The following is a 24151-nucleotide window of genomic DNA, read 5'->3' as shown; positions in this document are numbered from 1 at the left end:
TTCAAGCTAGTTTATACTCATGTATCTGTATCATTCTATGTAGCAGAGAGTACGTAACCTTGAAGCGAGCTAGTCATAAGAATGACGTTAGATCTTTAATCATTGATCTTGCTTGAACTTTTATATTCGATTTCAAGAATAAGACTACTAAAACATGAACTCCATGAGATCGCTATCAAAGGGTATCGCATCCAAACACCATCACGAACTACATAGTATGGCAACATCCAAAATATCAACAATTACTCCAATCGAATGGTCTCAACTGCTTTCAGGGTGGTTATGAAAAGAAAAAGAAACGTTTCAGACCCCGATATTCACATTCGAATGTGGCTTTGCTTCTCCACCGCGACGGTGGTGCTTAAGATCGACAATACCGAAATAGCTCGTGACTGCAAAAAGTACCCTATACGCCACACATATCACAATTAGCTCTCCGTTCATGTATACTGTCATAAGACCAAAAACTAAACTAAAATCAAATCAAATCAAATCAAACCACGGATTCTCACCATTCAAAAGCCCCAAATACCGTTGCTGCCTGGAGCGAGCTGCATGCACTCCCATGACACCGTCTCGGCGGGGGTAACATCGCCCCCATAGCGATAAACCCGGCAAACCAGAAGATCATGGTGATCACTTCAACGGCAGGAATCGCATAATGGTGTGCAAGGCGAGGGAACCATATTGGTGAAAGGGCGAGGTAGGGCACTGCCACAAAGGCAGTCCAGCAACCGAGGAAGAGGAGGAAGTTGACGGTATCGAATGACCATCCATTGTAGAAGGTTGACACCACTGCAGAACTTGTTAGTTTTAAGAAATTTTCGAGACTTGGTTCTGAACGGACCATATCCTGTCAAGCCAATCACGATCACGCCAAAGAGTGCTTGCACGGCTCGGACGGGGTATATCCACGGGAAGGCCATTTTCGATGGATGTAGAGGTTGATGTGGATAAAATGTAAATTTAGGTGTGAATATTAATGGAAAGTTCGTAGATTTATCTGTAAGATTGTCAGAGAGAAAAAAAAATATCTTATAAAACAAGGTATGGCAAATGGTATAAAAAGGTCGGGCAGCCACCGGCGTCGTGCGAGCGTCATAAACATTGGCAGGCTTGGCTTTTGCAATAGGGCTGACGTAGGGGGTGTATTTCTACCTTGGAATAGATCCTTTCTTTATTTCTTTGACTGGCTATTACTGTGTTCCTATGTTTGTTTTTCTTTTATATATTGTATATAACCTCTGTCATTCAACTACTGCCTAAACACTGCCCTTGTTATTTATATACCTTTCTGCCTATCTACTGGTAAACTAGTAGAATATTATGCTTGGCTAAATCATGCATGTGAAAGCCATATGACGCCAGGCTGCCGATCACTGTGGGACTTAAGTCTATACATTTTTATAGTTAACATAGTTATAGATGTGTGTTTTGATTCGATTCTACTTGTCTCTAGGAATTCTATTAATGATAAATGGAAATTCCAGCCTAATGCCTAATGCCCAACTAAATGTTATATAAGAACACAAAGATACTCTGTTTCTCGCATCTGGGACGTGGATTCATCCCTACGGTGGCTGTGTGAGGCGCAAGGGCCGGGTTTACCCCCACCTCCGGAAACTCGAGCATCTATAACCCTAAAAGGAACAAAAACTTTACTACGTATCAGGCCCAACATATTTCTAAAGAATAGACTCGTATAACGAGCATATAGGTGTCATTTGTATCAATTCGTCGCTCATGCGCCTGTACAGATTTATGCAACCCCAATTACTTCCCAGCCTCCATGATATGAACATAGCAAATCAATAATCACGGAAAACAGCCACCATGTCATCTAGTCGAGATACCTCCGCCAGCAGCAAGGCTTCCTTGGCCTTCCAGTTGCGAAGATGTTCTAATTCCGCCTCCGAGAGGAATTCTTCCTCGTGACCCTTGACGTCCGTTCGTTCCGTCTTCTCGAGGAAATCTCTTTCACGCGTGCGTTCAAACCTGATGCGTTGCAGGCATCGTGACATGGCTTTGTATGTATCCTCCAGGATGCTGCTGCACACGCGATCTGGATCGTAGTACCACAGGTAGATTGTCTTGGAAGGCTGACGCTGCGCGTCACGCGGCACTTCCTGCAAGTCTACAAACCCACCGGTTTGCATGCTAGCAAGCGTTTGGCGTAGGTCTTTGAAGGGCAAGAGACTGATTTCCTGAAGTCGTTTCTCATCCAGCTTGCCCTTGGAATGCAGGACGCGGACCACCCGCAGTGCCACATCTCCGTACCGCGATTCGATCATGCGTTCCAGTTCTAAATGACGAAGCTTGCGGGCCAGGCTTCGGAATGCAACTCGCCACGTAGGGAGACCGGAGATGACATGTTTTGTGGTAAGGTTCAAGGGAGGTTGTGAGAGAATACCAAGATGTTGGTCGATCTCATAAGCGCGATTCTGTTCGCTCGGTTCGTCATCATGTCCATCACCATTCACACCGTTTGTATCGTCATCCAATGGTCGCTTGCCGCGTTTGTTTAACACCGTCGAGGGTTCCATCGGGCCAATACATCCTGTAAGATCCAAATGTGGGTCAACGTCTTCCACGATTGAGCTCAATTGGATTGGAGCAGAGTATTGTTCGCCTTCTTCTCCTTCGCGGGGGATCTCATAGGAGTCTCGGCAGCGGGCTGTTTGGTATTCAATGCGCCGAAGCAGACAGTCGTAAATCTCGACTGAGGCAGAAGGTGCGTCTTGCTCAGCAAGCTCAAGGAACCGCGTGTTTCGAAGCGCCACGTCAAGTTTCTCGTAGTTCACCCGAACGATAAGGTTGGACTGTAGTAAATGTTAATGGTTGTTTCGAGGCCGCGGCAAGGAAGAACAAAACGAGCTTACATCCATTGGGATTGAATCAACGCCGTCTTCATCTTCGGACCAATCATTATCCTCTTCCTCCTCGTCCTCTACATGGTCCCCGTTGACACCGTTGGTGCCATTCGGGGCCTGCTTGTTAGACTCCGAGTTGCCGTGATCGCGTTTTCTTTTGGCGCCTTGGGGGACACCGTTGTATATTAGGCCCCGGGTCAGATCTCCTTCAGTTCTTTCCTTGACCATATCCTTCGCCTTCTCCTCAATCTCCGCCGCTTGTTGCTTGCCCTTCATCAATTTGACATCTGGCCTTGATGCGATGATCCGGGAAGCATCTAGCCAGTTGTCGTTCGGGCTTTGGAAGTGTGCCTCTCGAAGGCGATGAATATACCCGTGCGAGGCGAGACTCTTCAAGGTGGGGTGAAGGCGCACGGGTTTCTCGCTTACATGATCGCCGTTAGGAGCCGCGGAATCCTCTTCATTTTCCCCGTCTTGCTCGGTGTTAATTTCATCGTGGCTGGCGCCATTCAGAATGCGCTGCCTCTTGGATTTAAGTTCGGGAAGTGTCTCGAGGTGGGCGATGGAGGAGTGACCGAGCATCATGATCGCTTCCAACACCTGCGCAGCGTATTCCCCTAGTCGACTTTCAACAAGCTGGAGAATCTTTCCAGATCGCACGAGGGAGTACGCGGCTTGCGGATTAGCTTCGTAGTAGGTATTGCCGTCATCGAGGGAAGTGAAGTGATAGATCAAGTGGTGCTGGATCATGGCGGAGAGGCCATGGTGCAATTGGCGATCTGTCAGGCGAGCATAGAATTTCAATCGAGGAAGAGTCAGTCTTTCGTAACGTTGGAGTACGGTAAAGATGCGCTGCGAAAGGTTGACTAGTTAGTCCGGTTCCTTCCCCGCTGTGGCAAGTGAAGCATGACAGCCCCAGAGTCTGCACAAGATGACTCACAGCAAAGAGCTCTCCAAAATTGTCTTCGATCAAAAGCATACAGAGCTCGGCAGAGCACTAAGTTCATATCAGTAAGTAGAGCTCTCTCGAGGTTAGCGGGACAGTCGCATACCTGGGATATCATGGTGGGCTAAAGATATTAAAAGATTCACCAAGCCTCGAGAGGGGGCAATTAGGGTCACCGAGGGTTCATGAAGATTTCCAAGCTAGCAGAGATCTGCAAGTCCAAAAATCCAATGCGCGATGAGATGCTGGTCCCTCCGTCCTTTTGTTCTTTTTTTGCTTATCGGTATATTCACGTGATAGGATCAATCAGGTGATCCAACTTCATTTGGAAGAAACGTGTTCAGGGAGACTATGGGAACAATAAAAAGAGATTCAAGTCAATTTGAATACAAATTATATCAATTATTCAAATATACTCAATTAGAGACTATAAACAATTATATCTAAGACAATAGAATAACTCCTTATATACTCGCAACAAAAGTAACTCCGGTTCCGTCCGGGCTTTTGATTACTTGAACGCTGATTGGCTGGAGTGACGAGTCGGGATCTTGAAGCTTTTCGTGACCTCCCAAACTGCCTCTTCCCTCTTGCTCTCTCCGCATCCCACCTCCTTCCCCGCCTCATTTGCGCCTCTTTACAAACCCAATTCGGGTTTATATCTTTTCTTCTTCTCTCACATCTTCTCGGCACAGGCGACGATGCTGTCGCGGTCTTCCCTCAGCCGAAATGCGCCGCGTGCGTTCGCCGCCGGCCGTCGGTCCATGGCCTCCGCTGTCAACCCGGCCTTCCAGTACGATGTCTCCGAAGCTTCCGGTGTGAAGGTCGCCAACCGTGAGGTTGAGGGCCCTACTGGCACCCTGGCTCTGGTTGCAAAGGCTGGCTCCCGTTACCAGCCCTTCCCTGGTTTCTCCGATGCTCTCGACCGATTCGCTTTCAAGGTTGGTCCCATGACATCAATTGATTTATCTCAAGCATATTTGACAATACTAATCACTCAATTCCTCAACAGACTACCCTCAAGCGGTCTGCATTGCGGATTACCCGGGAGACTGAGCTGCTGGGCGGTGAAATCTCGTCGACACACTCGCGCGAAAACATTGTCCTCCGCACCAAGTTCCTCTCCAAGGATCTCCCCTACTTCACAGAGTTGCTTGCCGAGGTCGCTTCCCAGACCAAGTTCGCAGGTGAGTCCATCCCTTTTTGATGAATGATGCTTGGTGGAGCGCAATTATAAGAGTACCCTTTGCTGACTCGAGCCCCCTCGGATGATATCAGACCACGAATTGAACGAGGTTGTCAGCAAGCTCCTCAAGTACAAGCAGCAGGCCGTCCACTCCAACCCGGAGACCGTTGCTGTCGATGCCGCCCACGGTGTTGCTTTCCACCGCGGTCTGGGCGCCTCCATCACCCCCTCCCAGTCTTCCCCCTACGAGAAGTACGTCTCCGGCGATGCCCTGGCCGAGTTCGCTCAGAGTGCCTACTCCAAGTCCAACATCGCTCTTGTCGCCAGCGGCCCCAACTCCGCTGAGGTCTCCAAGTGGGTTGGCCAGTTCTTCAAGGACACCCCCACCGTCAACGCCTCCAGCAAATACAACGTTCTGCCTTCCGTCGCCTCCAAGTACTATGGTGGTGAGCAGCGCATTGCCTCCAAGATCGGCAACGCTGTTGTGATCGCCTTCCCCGGTTCTAGCGCTTTCGGCACCGCAGGCTACAAGGCCGAGGCCTCCGTTCTCGCTGCTCTTCTGGGCGGCGAGTCCACTATCAAGTGGACCCCCGGCTTCTCCCTTCTGTCCCAGGCCACCAAGGGCTTCAGCCAACTCCGCGTTTCCACCCAGAACAACGCCTACTCCGATGCCGGTCTTTTCACCGTCACCCTGTCCGGCCAGGCCGACCAGGTCGGTGCCGCCAGCAAGAACGTCGTCGACGCCCTCAAGAAGGCCGCCGCCGGTGAGGTCGCCTCCGAGGACATCAAGAAGGCCATTGCCCTCGCCAAGTTCCGCGCTCTGGAGTCCGTCCAGACCCTCGAGACCGGTCTTGAGGCTACCGGCTCCGGCCTCGTCCACGGCAACAAGCCCTACCAGATCAACGAGATTGCTCAGGCTCTCGAGAAGGTCTCCGACCAGCAAGTCAAGGAGGTATGTTATTTCTCTCTCCGCATTCCGCATTGTTGATGTCTTGATGCTAACAGTTACCCGTAGGTCGCCAACACTTTCCTCACTGGCAAGGCCACCCTCGTCAGCGTGGGTGACATCCACCAGCTCCCCTTCGCCGAGGACCTCGGTCTGACCGTTTAAAATCCCTGTATACATTACACCGTAGAGAGGGAAGAGTCTGTTTCCCTTCAATTTGGATTTGATGTGACCACTTGTGCCTAGATTCATTGCCGATATCTCCTTTGTTCTTTTAAGGGTGTAGTTGACTGTAATACAATTGTACCTTATCCTTTGTTCCTATTTTCTTCGGTAGACCTACGGATTTCCTTGGCTCGTGAGAGTCATGACTCCCGGGGTGAGGTATAATGTCATGGCAAGGATCGATCATTACTCGCTGCTCTATGTATCTATACCCTTTCGTTAATTCCCCATGTTTCCACTTTTATAGCAAAAATACCTAAATTGCGACCTAATTATTCCACCAAAGTAGATGAAGGTCTAGTTTATATATATATAGATATATATTCGCTCAACACACTATCAACCTTCCGGTTCTCGTAATCCTCTCTTACGTAGAAGAGTTCTCATACCACCCGAATGACCGAGGCTGCGGATATATATTGATTTCTTCCTCACGTCTATTGCATCTATACCATGCAACGGCAGCACAAGCACATTATTCCACGTATACGTAAATCATTCCTAGCATTGCCTATAAACGCTGAGCTAGCAATATGAGTTCTGGAATTCGGAGAATCACTGATTCTATTGATATAGGTAGAAGTTTATTGGGCTACATCACTTGTCTAACTAACAAAAATCAACAACTATAGTCCACCACAAATCCTATGTATGGTTCTACTACTATATATATTATATAACAAAAAACAAAAAGATATGATAAGAGTGGGATTTGAACCCACGCCCCTTTCGAGACACGGAGACAGTTGTGTACCATCGGGATCAGGTGGACCTGAACCGTGCGCCTTAGACCAACTCGGCCATCTTACCAATTGGATGAAGTGTTTCTGTACTTTTGGATTTATAAAGGGAAAAGGTCGATATATTACAGTGGAAGACAACTAGTTCGGCATACCAAAGGCTAACGTTAGAGCTTGTTTTTTTTTTTTTTGCGTTTTTATTTATTCAATGAAAAAAGTTAAATATTGACACTAGACCCTACATATTTAACCCTAATATTCTGTTAGATGACAAAAAAAGTAAGACAAATCAGTCATAAAAATCAAATTTATCATTTTCATGCAAAGCTACCCCTGTCCGACAATGCTACGTGACCCAGAACCGCAAAGAGAATTGTCTCAGAGTCGTAAGACACCATAAGACGCCATAAGACGCCGAAGATGGGAAAAATGATCACCAGAGAACCCAACAACACAAGAGTGGACCCATCCAGTAGGGACACCCCAGACAAACTAGAAAACCATAACTCCATGAAAGCCCATATCACATATCCATACCCTCATTATACCAGAGTCATCTCATCCACTTACCGTTCCATAGTGCCACACCAGTAATCAACCCGCAAATCCGAAAGACTGCGCGTCGGCAAACCCCAAGTGCGCGCAAGCCAGAGTGCTAATCCACCAACCACCCCTACACTCCCAACAATCTGAACAAGCATCCAGCTCCGGTGGCCAAGCTCGTCAATCCAGCCAACCACGCCGAGCGGGTCATGCGGACTGAAATTCGTGAAGCGATATGCCCCGGAACCAGCATGTGATCGCATGACCTGGAACCCACCACTCTTCTCCCGGATAGGGCCATGCAGCCCGCAGAAGCCCGGGGTCTGCGAAAGAGGCACTAACGAGCCGTCCACAACACACTCGCCCAGCCGCTCGGTGAGCCATACAGCGCGCTCACCGCGAGCCAGCGAGGTATATCGATCGCGCTCGTTCTGTAAGCTGCGCTGCAGATCGGTCGCCCACTGGGCGAGGCGGACCTGCGCCATACGCTCCTCATTCTGGGTGTGGTCTGCGATGCGGGCCATGGCATAGCCGGGTGGGGAGTCGAGGGAGATGGAGGTTCCCGAGACGGAACGCCAGCTGCTAGATGCATATGCGGACCCACTGGCGGCAGGCATTGAGGGTGGGAATGAATACGAGTCCATGCGTTGCTGAAGGAGTTTCTTTGCAGCGGAATGGCGCATCCAGGCTAGGTTATCGCGATCGAACATTTTGTTGACTAGGGCGTCTAGTTCGGAGGGCACGAGTGGTTGAACATAGTCTGGACTCATTAGGGTGCTTGCATCCATTGTTTCAGTGTCGATTGTTTTCTCGGAGGAGACCGCATATGGGGGTTGGGATTCGAGCCCGTCTGGACCGTTCGGGGGGTCACCGAATAGGAATGGTTTGATTCCGGCCTCACGAGCTTCTTCGTGGAATCGGAATTTCAAGTGGGTGATTTGAGTTTGGGTGAGGGTGTCTGCTTTGGATATTATTGGGATTACATTGCTTAGCTCACAGAGCTTGCGGATGCATTCCACGTCTGTTGAGAGGGTGTCTATACGTAGAAACGTTAGCGACCGGGTTAATTTTGCAACTTTTCCTCGGAAATAGAAAATAAAGAAACCCTACCTCTAGAAATCAAATATAAGATGGCATCCACCTGGGATCCACCATTCCCGGCTAATAAGTTTTGGAAATCAACACTAGACCCACTGAGTGCATTGGTGGCACGGAAGAATTGTTGTCTCATGTACTGCTCGATAGCGTCGCTTTGGCCTGCCCGGCTTAAGTTTGTTGCAGGTGTGTCCACGAAACAGAGGTTCCTCTCTAGTACAATTTCCCCGATGCTCTTTCGACGCTGGAGCACGCGCGAATCTTCCAGATCCGACCACCATGACGGATAAGGTTTGGTGCTAGCATAAATTTCTGCGGTAGCAGTCAATGTCCCCCGAGATCGGGGCCGGGAAAGTCTGCGGCGTCCCAAAGAGGCCACCTGCGGGATGGTGTCGACATGTACGATATCGTCGCATGTCTGCACAATAGACTTGATCAATGAGGTCTTACCGGAACCTAAATTTTTTTTTGGAAACAATTAGCTTGTGTGAATTTCTCTGAAAGTGTTGCAACCTACCGGGAGCACCAGCTAGAAGAACCTTGAATCGGCCCATGGCTTTTCCTCGCTCAGTAAACGGTCGTCGACTTGGCATTTTGATGCTTGGCATGATAAGCTGGGAGGCCCCACCTGGAGCCAAAAATGGAGACCCATGGAGCATTTCGTCCTCATCTTCGGATCCGATCGCCTGACTATTGATTTCATCCGTGATAGAAATATCATCGAGTGGCCGCAAGGACTGGTTGGATATAGACTTAGGGCTGCTGGGCAGTGAGGATGGGTCATCGGGGATGCCCAATGTAAGCGGAGTCAAGGGCCGAGACATTGCATGAATGGGAGATGCATGTACAGAGGATTCCCCGGTGTCTGAGTTTAACGGCTTCAGCGTTGACCGGCGCTGTGCGAGGTGGGATTCTAAATCGTCGGTTGCCTGCTTCAAGCTGTCTGCAGAGTGATCGCGGGGCAAGGATGTGAATTCTGATTGGGACAGAGAGGCATCTAGGCTTTGTACTCCATACACATTCTCTTTGACGTCTTCAGGGCTATCTAACGATATAGTGGAATCATGATCCGCGATATTTGGACTGCGCGATAAGAAGAAAGTCGCAGGGGTGGCAGTGCGGGGATCGAGGGATGGAGAGGAGGGATGGTCGGAGGATTTGCGAGAGAATGGGAGGTCCGGAATAGGTCTCATTATGAAGGCATTTCCCATGGGAAAGATACTGAACAATCTTGAAAGAGTCAACAAAGGTCAAGCTCTCTAGGACCGGAAGTTTAAAGGTGATCATGTCATGGTCAGTCATGTCACTTGCTCAGGTAAGCCAACATCACGAGGTGATAAACCCCTCTTGATTCATGCCTGAGGCATCCATGCATGGATTTATACTGGGAAGTTGCTTAATACATTTACTTTGCATATATATATATATAATTTAATGGACTTCAAATGTAGATTATTAGTTAGTAGTTATTAGTTAGATATAAAATGTAAAATATAAAATATAAAATCAATATACCAATTTATCAATATAATGTCCCCCGGAACGTCCTCCGTACTCCGTATCTCCACTGTGGGTTAAAGAAGGGAAATTGGACTACGAAATACTTACACGGAATACTCCGTACATATATGTACTTATGTAGTAATCAAGCTAGTACTTTTTTTTTAATCAAGGTTCTCTGCACCTATTAGCACACGCGCATCTAGCGCAGAAATAAGACTAAAAGGGCGCAAAGGCAACGCCCCGTCTCAAGATCTAACACAGTGGCAAGGTCTCATTGCCGACCACGGAGTACTGTCTCCGCCCCGAGTTGATTCTCCACTTCATCTCTCATTTGAATTTCCTCGGATTCTCCTTTTCTCCGATCTTCTCTTGTGAAGGTTTCTACTTCAGCACCTTCTTTCTTGGCCTCATTGGCCTGCCTACCCGGATATCTCTCTTTTTACACCAAAATGGAACAACCAGCCATGTCATGGCCGGAGCAGCTACATGAGAATAATCTCATCACTGCGCCTGGTGAAGAAGAATTCTCCAACTTGTTCGAGTTCAACATGCCTTTTCCCGAAATCGAGCACGGACCAGGGAATATGCAACATTCCCATTCCCTACCGACCACCACCGGCCCGGACTCAGATATGGCTCACCTACGATCGCATGCCGTGCAATACTCGGGCCAGATGGAGGGCCTCATGGATTTCAATGATAACACACAGTCGCACACCCAAGGCCACCCAATGCCTTACTCAACTCCCCACATGACCCCGGGCTTTTGCGCGCAGCAATCACCCATGTCGCAACCGCCTTCGCACCAACAATACATGCAGGGCCACAACATGGTCCCTCCTACCCCGAACAGTATTGAGATGCATGGCAACACTGCCCGATACCCCCAGCGCGTGGATGAAACCCCGGATATGTACGATGGCTATTCACGCATCAACGAGGAACAGGTTAGTTCAGACAAAAATACCAAGATGAATCTGCTGGCTAACGAGTAAGGCCCTCTACACTCCTCTTATCTCACCGGCTATGACGCCTCTGGAGAACCAATTTCGACTCCCCGAATACACAATCCCCGGCGAATACTTCACACCTCTCACCTCTCCCGCCCTGGAGGCCCAAAATGCCGAATCCAGCAGTTACCAGTATCATGCAAGACAGGTATCGGATATGGGCTTCGTTCCCACTACTGCGGAGGTCAACCCCCTCCCCGGAACCTCGGCTCCACCTTCTCCTAGCATCATTCGGAAGCCCAACACTCGTCACCGGCCATCACCGGCCACTACCCGACTCAATAACACACGGAAGGTCAAGCAATCACCTATTATTCGGGCGCAGCGCAAACGCAGCACTTTGGCAACCAATTCGGAGGAGTTCTACAATAGCCTTACCCAGGAGATGAACTCCACAAAGCCGCAAAACCAGGATATCCGCTCACTTCAGCTCAGCAGCAACGAGGGTTCTGGCCAGGACTCAGTATCCCCCGAGCCATTATCAGAACCGATGATGCCCCCTCCCGCTCTTCCTCCCCCTCGGATGTCCCCTGCAATTGCTCCCCATGTTAAATCTTCCTCGCCCGGTACTGCTGCCACCCCTGCGCTTTTGATGCGCATCCAGCGGAATCAGCATTCGCAAGACCCCGCAGGACAGTTCCGCGGTCAAGCGCAGCTCGCAGAGCCTCCAGCCGAGTTCCCAGATGACATAATGGAAGATATATCACTTCCAGAGGCGGCCGCTCCTTCGCAGCTGCGTCCGAAACCCAACCGCATCGATACAGCCGTACGGACTCCGTCGATCCCCTCGAATGGGACACCTTTCTTGGATCCTTTGTCCGCGACGTACGATAAACCTCCCAGCGCTTCTCTTGCTCCCAGTCCACGCACAAGTGCAATGCCATCTCCTAGTGGGCCGGTCCCTCGAAAAGATTCCAGGTCCGCGTCTAGTCGGAAACGACCTAGTATGAGTTCCACCCAGGCCAGCCCACAGTTGCGGCCCAAGATTAGTCCCAGCATCCAGCCACTTATGAAAGGTAGCGAGGGTGAGTCTTGATCCGAATTGTATTCCATGACTGTCATACTAACCGTATCCTAGGCATGTCACAAGATGCGCTTTACCTCGCATCAAAGTCCAACTACCAACACATCCTCGACGGCACTTTGCCATCGGGTGTGAGCTACCCAGAGGCTCTGGCAGAGAACCTAAGCTCTAAGCGGACGAATCACAAGCTTGCAGAGCAGGGACGCCGGAATCGAATCAACAATGCGCTCAAGGAGATTGAACTTCTTATTCCGCAGGAGTTCATTGATGCCCGCAACGCCAAGGAAGCTGCAGAATCCGGTGGCAAGGCCAACGAGAAGGAAAAAGAGAAAGAAAAGGCCAACCAGGCCATCAGCAAGGCCACCGCCGTCGAGATGGCCATTGATTACATCAAAGCTTTGAAGACAACTTTGGACACAACCACTGCCAAGTTGGCCGCCGCCGAGGCCAAGCTGTCGGGCGAGCCCTCTAAGGAAAGCTCAACGTCAACTTCCACTCAATCTGAGAAGACCCCAAATGATGTTGCCGACTCAGAGACGAAGAGTCCGGCGTGATCAGACCGTATTAACTAATATGACCAAGTCTTCTACTTGCCTACATAGTGACGCAATCTATGGACTGGTGGAAGATCAGAAAACAGGATAATCCCTATCCGCGGGTGGAGGTTTCGCGCAATTATGTTATGGATCTATGATCTATGTTTTAATGTGATTTGATAGCGTCGGGGTTTGAACTACAAGGGTGGCTCGTCTTTGCTTGTACCATCTATTTTTTACTATTTCTACCTACCCGGTAACCTCTGCGGGTCCTTTGATTTTCTCTTCATTTCCGCTGTAATGCCCATCGTATTTTGTTCAGTAAATAGAGACAAGCATCTGGGAGCTACCCCAATAAGGAACAGCACACTAGTTCCGTCCACGTGTAACCCTGCCCTGTACCCCTCTAGATTGTCCCCCTCTAGATTGTCCCCCCCTAAATGTACCGACGATCAATGCGACGGTTCATTGTAATATATTCGCTACTTTATAACTACGTGGCAAATACTAAATGGAACCTACTCTGATTGACCACCCAATATTACCTTTTAAGCTATAGGTATGGCCGCTTCGGTTACTACACGTACTTTTGTATGTCACCTCCTAGGTACCCGCCAAACTGGATAAGGATCTTGCTCATAAGTAGGAGGCTATTACTGCAATATTAGAAAACTATATACTAGGATCTAGCTCGTGGTTATCAAAAACATGCTAAAGATGTGGCACCGGAGTGAACACGAAGCCTTGAACTGAACTGAGTGTCAAAATCATATTTCCTGTCTGACCTGTTTAAAATTAAGTGCATATATATTTTACATTATGATGATGGTGATGATGGTGATGTCTTCCTAGTGGTAGACTTGCTAGTATCCCCTGTAATAATGGCCTATGTATAGGTTAAGTGCAGCAAAAGTATCTGCTATGCACATATACTGAGGAGAAAGCTTGCAACGTGTACTCGAGGACTTAATAGTCTCCAAAAATAAAATTCTCCTGAGCTAACACGCCACAGAAGCTAACAAAAGCATATCTCATTCCCGTATATCGCCATTCCTTATTCGTTATCCCTAACATCAATAACGGTCGACTTGAATTTCCGAGCAGAAATCTTGCGATTGAACAAGATATCACTTTCACGGTAAGAGCGACCCTTGAGCTCAGGAAGGAAGAAGTAGGCCGACACAAAGCAGACACAAGCAGTGCCTCCCCAGACGTAACCACACTTTCCAGCGAGATTCCATCCAGTAGGGTTGAGCATTTGTGAGGCAAGGTAGATCATGGGGATCTCGGCGACATAGTACGCGGCACGACCCACACCGGTACTCAAAGCGCGAAGACGGACGGATGACGTCTCGGCAATGATGGTGTATGAGATGGGTCCGAGACTGCCGGCAAACACGAAGGAGATGATGATTCCCAAAATGGCCTGCGCGTAGTTGGTCGCATGATTCTGGTGAATAGAGGCGCAGACGCCGAGAAGCATAAGAAGTGTGATGTTGGTAGCTGTGCCCCAGAGATAGATAGTTCGGCGACCAAATGAGGAGGCTAGAGGCAAAGAGATTATGTTGGCAACCAATTGAAGACACGAGTTGATCAGATTAAGTTGGAATGAACGGTCAGGACCCATGCCGGCCTCTAATATGGAGTCAGCCATCCACTGCGGGTTGAAACTTGGTCAGAGAGGGAAAGAAGTCACTCACGCTCGAAGAAGTAAGTTGCCTGGTTGGCAATCAAGTTACCGGCGAAGTTCTGTGACGCGTAAATCAAGCAGGTAATGATTGTTCGTCTTAAATCGGTTCCCTTGAGAAGGTCAAGGAGAGTTGGGGAACCACCCATTTGAGCTTCGATCTCAACGGTTCGCTCTATCATGGCGAGTTTCTGCTGAGCATGCTCGTGAGAGTCACTACCAAGACGCTTGAGGGAACGAAGGGCTTCATCTTTGCGTCCGCGGCGAATCAGCCACCAAGGTGACTCGGGGGCGAAGAAGAGGAGGACCAAAAGGGGGGTCTAGAAGGAGTCAGCGCCTGTAAACACGTGATTTCAAAAGGAGAGGACTGACAGGGAAAATCCACTGCAAGGCAAGAGGCACACGCCAAGCCCACTGATCATTGCGCTTATTGTAGCCGTAGGTTGCGGCGGCGACAATGATTGAACCAATGGACCAACTCATTTGCAGAGTAGCCGTGCAGGCACCTCTCAGGGAGAGAGGCACAATCTCACTGGCATAAGCAGGGGAGTTTGCAATAAAGAATCCCCAAGGGACACCTTCTAAGGCTTGGCCGACCACAAGGAGGGTGAGCGAATTGGCCTAAACGGCGTTAGGGAATGAGCTCAGCAATTGGAAGGGGGTGGCTTGCTCACAAAGAAGGAAACAAAAATTGTGGCGTTCATGAGGAGCAAAGCGAAGATGGTAGTCTAAAGAAAGTTAGGAAATGCCCCGAAGAAAGGTTATCGACTAGAGTATTGTGGCTCACCAGGCGATATCCAAACTTGTTTGTTATAGGACCAGCTAAAAAAACGCCGACGAAAGCGCCGCACTGGCCGGCCTGAAAGAGGCTGCTCTGCCATTTGGTTGGGATAGTTTTACCGTGTCCCTCGACGTCGACACCATAATGATCTTTGAAAGCGGTAAGCGCGACAAAGTTACCATTCAGGAACATATCGAACGACTCCATAACCTGATTGGGGATACATCAGCTGATACGATCTTGAGATCTGGAGATATGGGGGGATCTGGGGATCTGGGGAACCCGAAATGCGGGGAAATCAATAAAAAAATTAATACAAAAAACTCACGATAGTGAAGCACATGGTAAATGCCCATAAGCAAGCCCAGGGATGGCTCTTAATGGCCTCCCACGTAGACATCTCATGTTCGCGGTTCTCGCCATCGAAGGCATCGTTCATGAGATCCGACTTGACCAAGATCTCAGATTGCTCAACGGCGGCCTTCTCGCCGTGCACTTCATCGCTTTTGTCGAGATCCGACGCCATTTTTGGAAATATTTGCTATCTCCAGGCCAAAAAGGGGATGGAAATCAAAAGCTCGGAGAAAAAGAAAAATAAGGATGAGCTGGGGGTCTTATATTCTTTGATCCATATGCGCGTCTCTTGAGCTGCACGGTATGCGCGTGATACGTGGATTAATTATGCCACCTGAGACCTGGTTAAACAAGTCAGCGATCGAATAGACAAGCAGGGGTGCAACCTCGTCCCGCCGGGGTTTTACCCATTTCCCGAAACCGAGCACCACGGTCACAGAAGCAATTTACCCGAACCTGGGCAGGCGCCGAACCTAATGTGTTGGAGGCTTAGTTGCGACTAGAAAAGGTTAGCCATCGCCGAGGGCGTTGGGAATCGGCTGACCAGAGAGTTGGTGGCGTTTGCGAGTAACCGGCTTGGGAGGGAAGGCCGGAGGAAGTTTAAAATACAGTGAGCCTAGGCGTTTGACTGGTCAAAGTATGGGGGGCCCTATGTCTGGGGAATCCCCGTGAAATTTGGATGCGGGGCCCCGGAGAGGGAGAAATAAAGAGAAAGACAGGTTCATGGTGATGATTGGTTCAGAGAAAACATACAGGGGGCGGATACGACATGGCAGGATGTAAACGACTTGGTCTCAACCCACTTATAGACTAACGGGAAACGCCACAGTCTAATCGGCTAAATGACTGCATATGGTTACATCTCACCGCTAAAACATCTCAGTCTGACCCATCCTCACCTGACTATTTTCATGGGCATTCCATTTCACCATTTGTGGGTCAGTTTGTGGTGGCGGTTTGGGTTATGGGGTGTTAAGAACAGGTCAGAGATCTGCCTGAAAAGCTCGGACTCCCTGGGAAAGCCGAGGTGCTACACTTCCATGTCGGACTGGGGTTTGTTTTGCTAGGGCTCTAGCGTCTAAACAGTTATGTACTGTTTCTTTGTTGGTTCCATAATAAATAACCATTGAAACACCAGACGAAAGAAATTATCACAATAAGAGCAAATCAGGTCGAATTGAGTACTCGAAAATAGTCCTTTGCCTTAAAAACGACCTATATAAACACGGCCGTTCTTACCACCACACAGCACGCTTCACTGCCGCACGTACAGCATAAACCAACAAACTCATCCGATCTGGCCATTTAACTCATCCAAGCCGTCAATTTACATAGCCAGGCCGCACGTCATGCCGTACGCACCTGGCGTATTCAGGGAGAATGGTCGAGCCATCCTCGAGCCTTATCAATCAGGCCCAGGGTTGCAGTGGATCACAGTCAAGCTTTTCGATGGAGACCGCTACCTTTGCGATGCAGTTTTCATGCACAGGGTGATTGAACGCCTCCAGGGTGAAGAAGTCGTGGTCAACTCGGAATCTAACAAGCAGGCGAAGAAGCCATTCAAAATGTCATTTCCGGTCGTGAATTCCAGCCCTCGCTGTCAGCAATGGATTGACAGTGTTGTAGAGATTGCTAAGAGCTATAAGGATGGTTTTGTAGCTGGGTGCATTTTTGTGGATTATGACTATGTTTTCGGTCTTGCGACTCCTAACACTGCTTCACTGCCTCGGCGAGGGACGGTACTTATAGATAGCTGTTTGCTGTTCTATCGAGTTTTCTACTTCACATACCCATGCTTTTAACCTAAATCAAATGACATCAATTAATTCAAGGCATTATTAAGAGTACAAAGCGTCATTTTTAGGGATTAATATTGATAAAGACCAAGATAACTATGCACAGAGATGTACATCTTGAAGACGAGTTTATTGTATCTGCATAATTGACAAGGTTACAACCAATTCCAAGAACCTAAGAAAAGTGATAAAAATAATATACCAAGTGGCAAGATGCTCTGTTGGATCCTGTTTGGGATTCAGCTATGCCGTATGTAGGGTAGGGTTTAAGCCCCACACGTGACCCACTTAGATCAACCGAATTTTACTTTATCTAATTTTATTTTCTCCTCCATGACTTTTAAATAATGCAATGTTCTGGTGTCCTGGAGTCGAATTCTTCATTCATTAGACTGATGTGGTTTGAACAGAGGCGAGGATAGTGGTACTTGCACATCTAATCAGGTGCCCCAAGCTGAGACAGGCTTTACGTTGAGACCAGGCACTGTGAGAAGGAAATCATATAATGTGGGTCGTCATCGACGGAGTTGCGACATAGGACCTGTGGCCCAATGGTTAAGGCGCCGAGCTTATGTAAACATCCCTCCTGGGAGTTTTCATGCCTGTTCCTCGGAGATTCGTGGTTCAATCCCGCGCAGGTCCACTTTTTTTTAATCCATAGATGGAGTCGTATGGAGTAAGTTTAATAAACTAAAATATAACATGGATGGAAATGGATGGAAATGAAAACTGATGGTTTTATATGAATCTATGTTGTACATATTTAACATATTTGCATAATCTTAACCTATAAAACCTAGTAAATGTTACTAAATGCAAGATTATAAAGTGCCACCTTTATGAGGGTAGAGGTTTTTGGTTGTGCTTTGTTAATAGAGAGAGGTCTTGAGAATGGAGACGTCAAGGTGCCTGATTGATTGAGAGCAATGAAATCTATGGCCGTAGATGTTAATTCTATGCAGAGTATGAAATTCCAAAAAGTTGTATGGTATAGCTACTGCTTACGAAGGGAATGCCTATTTAGCATTTGGTCTAACTAGTAGATTGCTACTATCTTAGGTGCCCAAGCTCCAAACTCCAGTCATTCTCATCTATCCGAAATACCCCAAAACTACACATTAATACTCATGCTAGTTTCTTGTATCAGCACCCCAAAGCGTAGTAGAGCCATTACTATTCGTCGATGCGAGCATAGTACCATCAGGCGAGAAGGCCAATGATCGGATCCGATCATTGGGTACAATCTCTGAGAGTTTCTTTGCTGTTTCAATGTCCCACAAACTGAGATTGCCAAGTGAAAAAGAGTGACTGAGAGATACTGCAAGTAGTTTGCTGTTAGGGGAGAAGGCCAAGCCCGTGGGGTTCTGTGTGCCGGTCTCGATCTTCAGCACAACATCTTTCGTAGAAAGTTCCAGTATACAGATATGCGCTTTTTTCGCATTATCTAGATATGCCAAATATTTCCCGTCGGTGGACAGACCTATGGTTTTGCCCAGAACAGGTAGCCTGAAAGTACGGCTGGTGAGATCCTGGTCAATATCTAGCATCTGGTATTTGTACAAACACGCAAACCAGACAGACTTTGAATCAGGAGAGAAGCTGAGATAGCTTGGTGAGTCTTTATCTCGAAAACCAAAGTTGCAATTGGCTATGCGACGTTTCGATCCCCCGGAGACCTCTTGCACAACTACTTTGTGATTGATCGCATAGGCGATCATCCTGCTGTCTGGAGAGAACACGACAGTATGAGGGTAATCGGAGAGGTTGGTATGCCCGACCTCTGTGAAGGTGACGGCATCCCACAGCTGTATGTAGGTAAAAATTCCACATGTTGCGATCAATTTTCCGTCCGGCGAGAAGGCAATACACAGTTTCCCCTTTAACCCAGGTAGCTGGGAATATGATGAGGTATTCCAGAGTCTGATAATCCCCTTGTTCCCGGCCATAGCAAAAACTCTGCTGTCGGCTGAAAATGAAATTTTCCCTGCGAAGCCTCGGTGAATAAATTTGTTCATCGGTCGGACCACGCCGCCGCAACCACTAATTGTCTGACGGTGCACTGCAACATCCCAGCTTTCCGTAGTTAGAGCACTCGGCTGATCATTGGGTTTTTGATGAAGGGAGTCACCCAGCGTAAGCAAAGGTCCTGTATCCCACGACCCAAATTCCGACTCAAAATCTTCAGCCATTTGTTCAATTGGCGACTGAGGGCTTGGCTGTGTAAAGCCGGGCATCTGCGAGCTCGAAAGATGATCGTACATCGGTCTGAGGCATTCATGCAATATTGCCATATCAGCCGAGGGCCTGTCCTTCGGTCTCGCACGCATCAGCGAGGATATAAATTCAATGCTGAGATCAGTTGTGCCAACCTCAGCAAGCAACTGAGTTGGAAAATCCTCGGTTCTTGTCGCATATTCGAAAAGATGCCCCAAGACCTCGAAGGCAGGTCTTTTGAGAAGCATGAAAAACAGCATCGCACCAACAGCCCAAATGTCAGGAGCATAAGCAGTCCCCCGCTCGGTGAACTTATAGAGCTCTGGAGCTATATACCCAGGTGTACCCTTTAGAGTAGAAGCTCCCGATGCTTCTTCGACACGCTTACTTAACCCAAAGTCCGAGAGTTTGACCCACCACATGTTTGGTGGGTATGACTTGATCAGGATATTCTAGGACATGAATGTCAGAAGAGAAGAGGGAGAAAACCTTTCCTGTAGAAAGAGGTATCGGCGAGTACTTACGTTTGGTTTCAAATCTCCATGAACAAACTCATTGCCATGCATCATAGTGAGTCCTTCCAAAATCTGAAAAGCAATCACTTTTGCCTCGGTTTCTGGAAGTGGCGGTCTGTTATTTAAATAGACCAGCAGATCTCCATGTTCAAGATATTCCATAGCGATAAAGAGATAGGTAGGGCTTTTAAACCACCCGAAAGACGTGGTAAAACATCGTTCATACTATATATCTTTAGACCCAATTTTGAAAATTTCTTTCAGAGTCTGGGGGAGATACTTTTGGATGTGAAAACCTAGTTATAGCTTCCAACTCACGATGATAGTTGATATCACTATAAGCCGTTGGAAGCTGCTTGACTGCTCGAACTTTCACGCCGGAACGACCCCCTTCGATGCATCTCTCAAGCCATACGTTTCCATATGTACCGCTTCCAATCTCCCGTTGCCGTTGCCAGTGTTCCGCTCGAACCACAAGCCGGCGTCCAGAAGCCAGGTCGGATTCATGGTAGGTATGAATGGTATCACTGCAACCAGGCAGAAAGCGCGTTTCTAGCTCAAAATCGCGAACTATATCAGGAATCCGAGCCATCTGGACCTTTGGAGTTTTCAACTTTACAGAACTTGAGCCTCAAGCCCAATAAACCCCTGGCCCCCCGCATTTCATATTACGTCAGACGAATTTCAGCAAGGAGAGCCCCATCACCTCTTTACATATCACATTTGTTTCGTTTCGAAGCCAAGAGCGCCAAAACCTATCCTATAGTCCAATGTTGAAGAGTATACAATTCTGGTCCCGGCCCGGCCTGACCGTAGCTAAGCCACACTACGACAACGTTGCTTAAAATCTAAGGGATATTGTGAAAGAAAGTGTTATCATCATTGTATTGATGCTATTGTAGATTTTGTTTCGATAACTTCTCCAATCTTCCGTCTCCATTGGCAGAAGTGGACCTTTTCTGTCAACTTACGGTGATTCTCACCCTTCTGACTAGGGTGACCCTGACCTTAATTCACCGTGACACGATTGCTTTCTATATTAACCTTCTGCATATCATTGCCTTCCATTGTTTTGATCCTATTTCATCTTCTATATGGTCAGGTTGGGGTTATGTTTTACTACTTCAATTTGTCTTTGGGGTTTTACAATATATATTTATGTTACAAGGAGTGCATTCCTATATCGCACAGTCACCTTCTTGAAAAGATATTATAAATATAAATACATGTGGTATAACAATATTGACATCAAGTTTTCTTCTCATCCTCACACTCCGCATCCGCTCCCACCACATTTTGTGTCGCAGTGTTCTTACCATTCAAGAAACTCACTGCACCAGGTCCCGAGAATTGCTTGCGACCTGTTGTGATCCAAGTGATACCGCTGATGAGAGCAACAACACCAATTGCGGCGCTAGTATAGTTCATTGATTCGTGAGTAACCGGATTTTCGCTGGGGAAGTTGAAGGTGATTGCTGCGAAGAGAAGAAAGAGGAGTCCGATGATATTAAGCGCAATGGAGACCGGGACAGAGAATGAGTATGGACCGTCGAGCTTGGTTACATGACCGGTATAGTAGCCAGCTAGGCGGCTGAAAAGGGCCATTGCGTATGACAAGTCTGTGAATTTTTTTTATTAATAAAGAAAGCATCGAATGCAGGGAATCAAACTTACAGAAGCCTTCAGTTGAGATGGCGATGACTGTCTCGAAGCCAGTGGTAGTACCGAATTCGATGGCATCGAGAGCAAGTTGTACAACGAGAGTGAGAAGCACGGCGTTGACAGGCACGTGGGTTTTGCTCTCCACCTTGCTGAAGAACTTGGAGAATGGCAAGCCATTATCTCTGGCAAATGCGTAGACGGATCGCGAGCCTTCGGCAAGAATGTTGTTTCCTGCGACGATCACAATCACAGAGATCAAACTCGACAGAATACAAGTAGCCACCTTACTTCCAGTGGAGTCGTAAATAATTTGAATCACAGGCACCCCGGTGCTTGTGTTGGCAGTGGCCTCAATATCGCCAATACAGAAGCAAAGAGTCACTAGGAAAGCGAATCCAGTCACGGCACCCAGAATAACAGCGAGAACGATAGCCTTGGGTGCCTCTTTCGACGCGGACTTCATCTCCTCGGTCATATGAGAAGGGGCATCATAACAACACATGCCAAAGCAAGCTTGGAGAACACCGATAATCGCAGCCATTCCAGTGCTAAAGCCAGTTCCGTTTTGGAAATCCTGGAATACGAAAGAAGCGGGCTGCTTGTGGTCGTTCATGGCAAGAATTGTGGCAGTGACGATGACGAAGGAGGCGACGTTCCAGATAAGAATTGCTTTCGAGATCCGATGCAAGAAGTGTGAGCCCCAGAGGTTGACAGCGGCAGAGAGGAATGCGACAAGGTAGGCAACAAGCACGGTTTGCCATCTTTGAATCTCGAATTCGGGGAACACGAGGTTTGCCATCCCCAAGACGAAGTTGGACGCAATTGAGTTGTTCGTAGCACCCATAGCCAAGAGACCTATTTCCAAATCAGTACCCATAGGTAGGTGTTGGCGCACCTTAAGAAACAAGCTTACCGATTAGCATGAACCATCCTGTCACGTACGAAAGGCCTCGAGCGATTTTCGGTGGAGCGAGTGCCGCAACCCAGGAATATTGACCACCTGCTACCGGATACATCGAACACATCTCTGCCATAGGGATTGCGACGGCTAGAGTCAACAGACTAACGCCGAGAAAACTGAAGACCATAACCGGAGGACCGCCGGAGGTTACTCCAACGATGAACACACCACTCAGTGCCGTCCATCTAGGAATCGATTAGTGTAAACTTATGCTAGGTCATGAGCGATGAACTCACGATGTTACAACACTGAAACTAAAGCCAATCATCCCCACCAAACCGAAAGAGCGTTTGAGCTCTGCGCTGGTTAGCCTCGCAACACAAAGTATCTCTCCTCTTTAGACATACCCTGCTCATATCCCAAATTCTCCAGACGAACATCTTCACTCGGTGTGCCTTGAAACACTTTTTGATTCTCGTCTTCAATTGACATGACTGCGAGTGGCAAAAACAATAAGCTAGAATGAAGCCCAGCAAAGGGGGGTTGAGACAACTTATCAACGAGGAACATCCAGGAACACCCAGATCACACCCCATACTTTTTGTCATAACCCCAGAGTAACCAAACCGACAATGTGATAAGATAAATGTTCTTGACTTCCTAATTGAGAAGGTCTGCGCGATGACTGTGGGGCCCGGCTGCCAACCAGCTTCTTTGCGGGGAGAGAAGCGCCTAGGGACTTGATAAGCCTTGGAGGCATTGGGTAATTGGAAGAAACATTATCATTTATTATGTGGCGTTGCTTAGTTTTTAGCTGTTGTTGTACTTTGTAAATGTATACACCCTCTTATCTTCCACTTCCCTCTTCTATAGGCTGTCTCCATTATTGCCCCCATCCAGACCCATTCTTCTTAGCGTGATCTCCTGCCCTTTTGAAAACATATATCAAAATAAAATGTATTATAGGTCCAAGATATAACTATTTTCTAGAGCTTTGTATTACTTTTAAACTTAAGGCACCTTTGCCAAAAGGCCCCTTAACTCCTAATATGTATCATACAAAGCCACCGGAAGGCTCCGAGAAGGAATATTCTGTAAGGATCACTGAATGAATTCAATATCCCTATAACCACCTCTCTGAGGCTAAATCTATATCAAAATCTGTTGCACAAAGTATACTTTTTTTTTTTTACCGCCTTGGTATACACATCTAAAAAGATATGACAAAACCGCATAAGTGGCCGACTATTCTTATTTTGACTTATGAAGAATCTCAAAGAATATACTAATTGCACATACAACAAGATGAAACAGTTATCTGGAAAAATGGATCGTCGGCCGAAACCCCTCTTATGGGATTTGATTGGCTCTAAGGCTCAATCTAAACCTGCATCTCACCTAACTAGGGCACCCGAAACGCAAAGATTCGGCAGCTAGGCAAGTTCTCCGAGGTTGGCCAATAGTTGCAGATTGCATGAGAGTTTGAGAACGGGCAAAAGGGCCAAGTTTGATCGTGATGGGTAATGTGTAGTTTTATAAAACCGAGACACGTGAGCAAAAACTATATCCAAATGACATTTGGTGATCCCTCGTAAATCTTGGCGATGGTGTCACATT

General features: G+C 47.8%; 9 protein-coding genes across 9 annotated transcripts; 3 read left to right on the top strand and 6 right to left on the bottom strand.

Moving 5' to 3' along the window:
* Nucleotides 1-303: 303 nt before the first annotated feature.
* N7537_006563 (MARVEL domain-containing protein) lies at nucleotides 304-926 on the bottom strand (the record flags this gene model as incomplete). The annotated part of the gene is made up of 3 exons (XM_056897620.1): nucleotides 304-406; nucleotides 513-795; nucleotides 848-926. 3 exons carry the CDS (start codon nucleotides 924-926, stop codon nucleotides 304-306), a joined length of 465 nt encoding a protein of 154 aa, XP_056753405.1.
* Nucleotides 927-1808: 882 nt separating this feature from the next.
* N7537_006562 (uncharacterized protein) lies at nucleotides 1809-3934 on the bottom strand (the record flags this gene model as incomplete). The annotated part of the gene is made up of 4 exons (XM_056897619.1): nucleotides 1809-2819; nucleotides 2880-3722; nucleotides 3811-3867; nucleotides 3923-3934. The coding sequence occupies 4 exons, from the start codon at nucleotides 3932-3934 to the stop codon at nucleotides 1809-1811; spliced, it is 1923 nt and encodes a 640-aa protein (XP_056753404.1).
* Nucleotides 3935-4337: 403 nt separating this feature from the next.
* On the top strand, nucleotides 4338-6264 carry N7537_006561 (ubiquinol--cytochrome-c reductase subunit 2). The gene is made up of 4 exons (XM_056897618.1): nucleotides 4338-4757; nucleotides 4829-5003; nucleotides 5095-5954; nucleotides 6018-6264. Exons 1-4 carry the CDS (start codon nucleotides 4518-4520, stop codon nucleotides 6111-6113), a joined length of 1371 nt encoding a protein of 456 aa, XP_056753403.1. The 5' UTR covers nucleotides 4338-4517; the 3' UTR covers nucleotides 6114-6264.
* Nucleotides 6265-7479: 1215 nt separating this feature from the next.
* N7537_006560 (uncharacterized protein) lies at nucleotides 7480-9744 on the bottom strand (the record flags this gene model as incomplete). The annotated part of the gene is made up of 3 exons (XM_056897617.1): nucleotides 7480-8492; nucleotides 8567-9007; nucleotides 9069-9744. The coding sequence occupies 3 exons, from the start codon at nucleotides 9742-9744 to the stop codon at nucleotides 7480-7482; spliced, it is 2130 nt and encodes a 709-aa protein (XP_056753402.1).
* Nucleotides 9745-10503: 759 nt separating this feature from the next.
* On the top strand, nucleotides 10504-12642 carry N7537_006559 (phosphate-sensing transcription factor PHO4; the record flags this gene model as incomplete). Its single annotated transcript, XM_056897616.1, has 3 exons — nucleotides 10504-11001; nucleotides 11051-12089; nucleotides 12143-12642. The coding sequence occupies 3 exons, from the start codon at nucleotides 10504-10506 to the stop codon at nucleotides 12640-12642; spliced, it is 2037 nt and encodes a 678-aa protein (XP_056753401.1).
* A 1036-nt stretch (nucleotides 12643-13678) lies between these two features.
* N7537_006558 (putative MFS maltose transporter) lies at nucleotides 13679-15618 on the bottom strand (the record flags this gene model as incomplete). The annotated part of the gene is made up of 6 exons (XM_056897615.1): nucleotides 13679-14259; nucleotides 14325-14631; nucleotides 14684-14932; nucleotides 14986-15039; nucleotides 15099-15302; nucleotides 15421-15618. 6 exons carry the CDS (start codon nucleotides 15616-15618, stop codon nucleotides 13679-13681), a joined length of 1593 nt encoding a protein of 530 aa, XP_056753400.1.
* A 1177-nt stretch (nucleotides 15619-16795) lies between these two features.
* On the top strand, nucleotides 16796-17248 carry N7537_006557 (uncharacterized protein; the record flags this gene model as incomplete). The annotated part of the gene is made up of 1 exon (XM_056897614.1): nucleotides 16796-17248. The coding sequence occupies one exon, from the start codon at nucleotides 16796-16798 to the stop codon at nucleotides 17246-17248; it is 453 nt and encodes a 150-aa protein (XP_056753399.1).
* Nucleotides 17249-18372: 1124 nt separating this feature from the next.
* N7537_006556 (protein kinase family protein) lies at nucleotides 18373-20025 on the bottom strand (the record flags this gene model as incomplete). Its single annotated transcript, XM_056897613.1, has 2 exons — nucleotides 18373-19908; nucleotides 19981-20025. 2 exons carry the CDS (start codon nucleotides 20023-20025, stop codon nucleotides 18373-18375), a joined length of 1581 nt encoding a protein of 526 aa, XP_056753398.1.
* Nucleotides 20026-21219: 1194 nt separating this feature from the next.
* Nucleotides 21220-23026, bottom strand: N7537_006555 (putative GABA permease; the record flags this gene model as incomplete). Its single annotated transcript, XM_056897612.1, has 5 exons — nucleotides 21220-21590; nucleotides 21646-22488; nucleotides 22547-22779; nucleotides 22831-22891; nucleotides 22942-23026. 5 exons carry the CDS (start codon nucleotides 23024-23026, stop codon nucleotides 21220-21222), a joined length of 1593 nt encoding a protein of 530 aa, XP_056753397.1.
* Nucleotides 23027-24151: the final 1125 nt, after the last annotated feature.

The sequence above is a fragment of the Penicillium hordei genome (genome assembly GCF_028827395.1).
Source record: "Penicillium hordei strain IBT 12815 chromosome Unknown utg000003l_segment0_segment0, whole genome shotgun sequence".
Classification (NCBI taxonomy): domain Eukaryota; kingdom Fungi; phylum Ascomycota; class Eurotiomycetes; order Eurotiales; family Aspergillaceae; genus Penicillium; species Penicillium hordei.
Note: the sequence above shows the minus strand (reverse complement) of the source record. Positions and strands in the feature narration are given on the sequence as shown.

Coding starts and splice junctions, on each gene's coding strand:
- N7537_006561 (XM_056897618.1), top strand. CDS start 4,518: ATGCTGTCGCGGTCTTCCCTCAGCCGAAATGCGCCGCGTGCGTTCGCC. Junction 4,758..4,828: donor TCGACCGATTCGCTTTCAAG/GTTGGTCCCATG, acceptor ATTCCTCAACAG/ACTACCCTCAAGCGGTCTGC. Junction 5,955..6,017: donor CCGACCAGCAAGTCAAGGAG/GTATGTTATTTC, acceptor AGTTACCCGTAG/GTCGCCAACACTTTCCTCAC.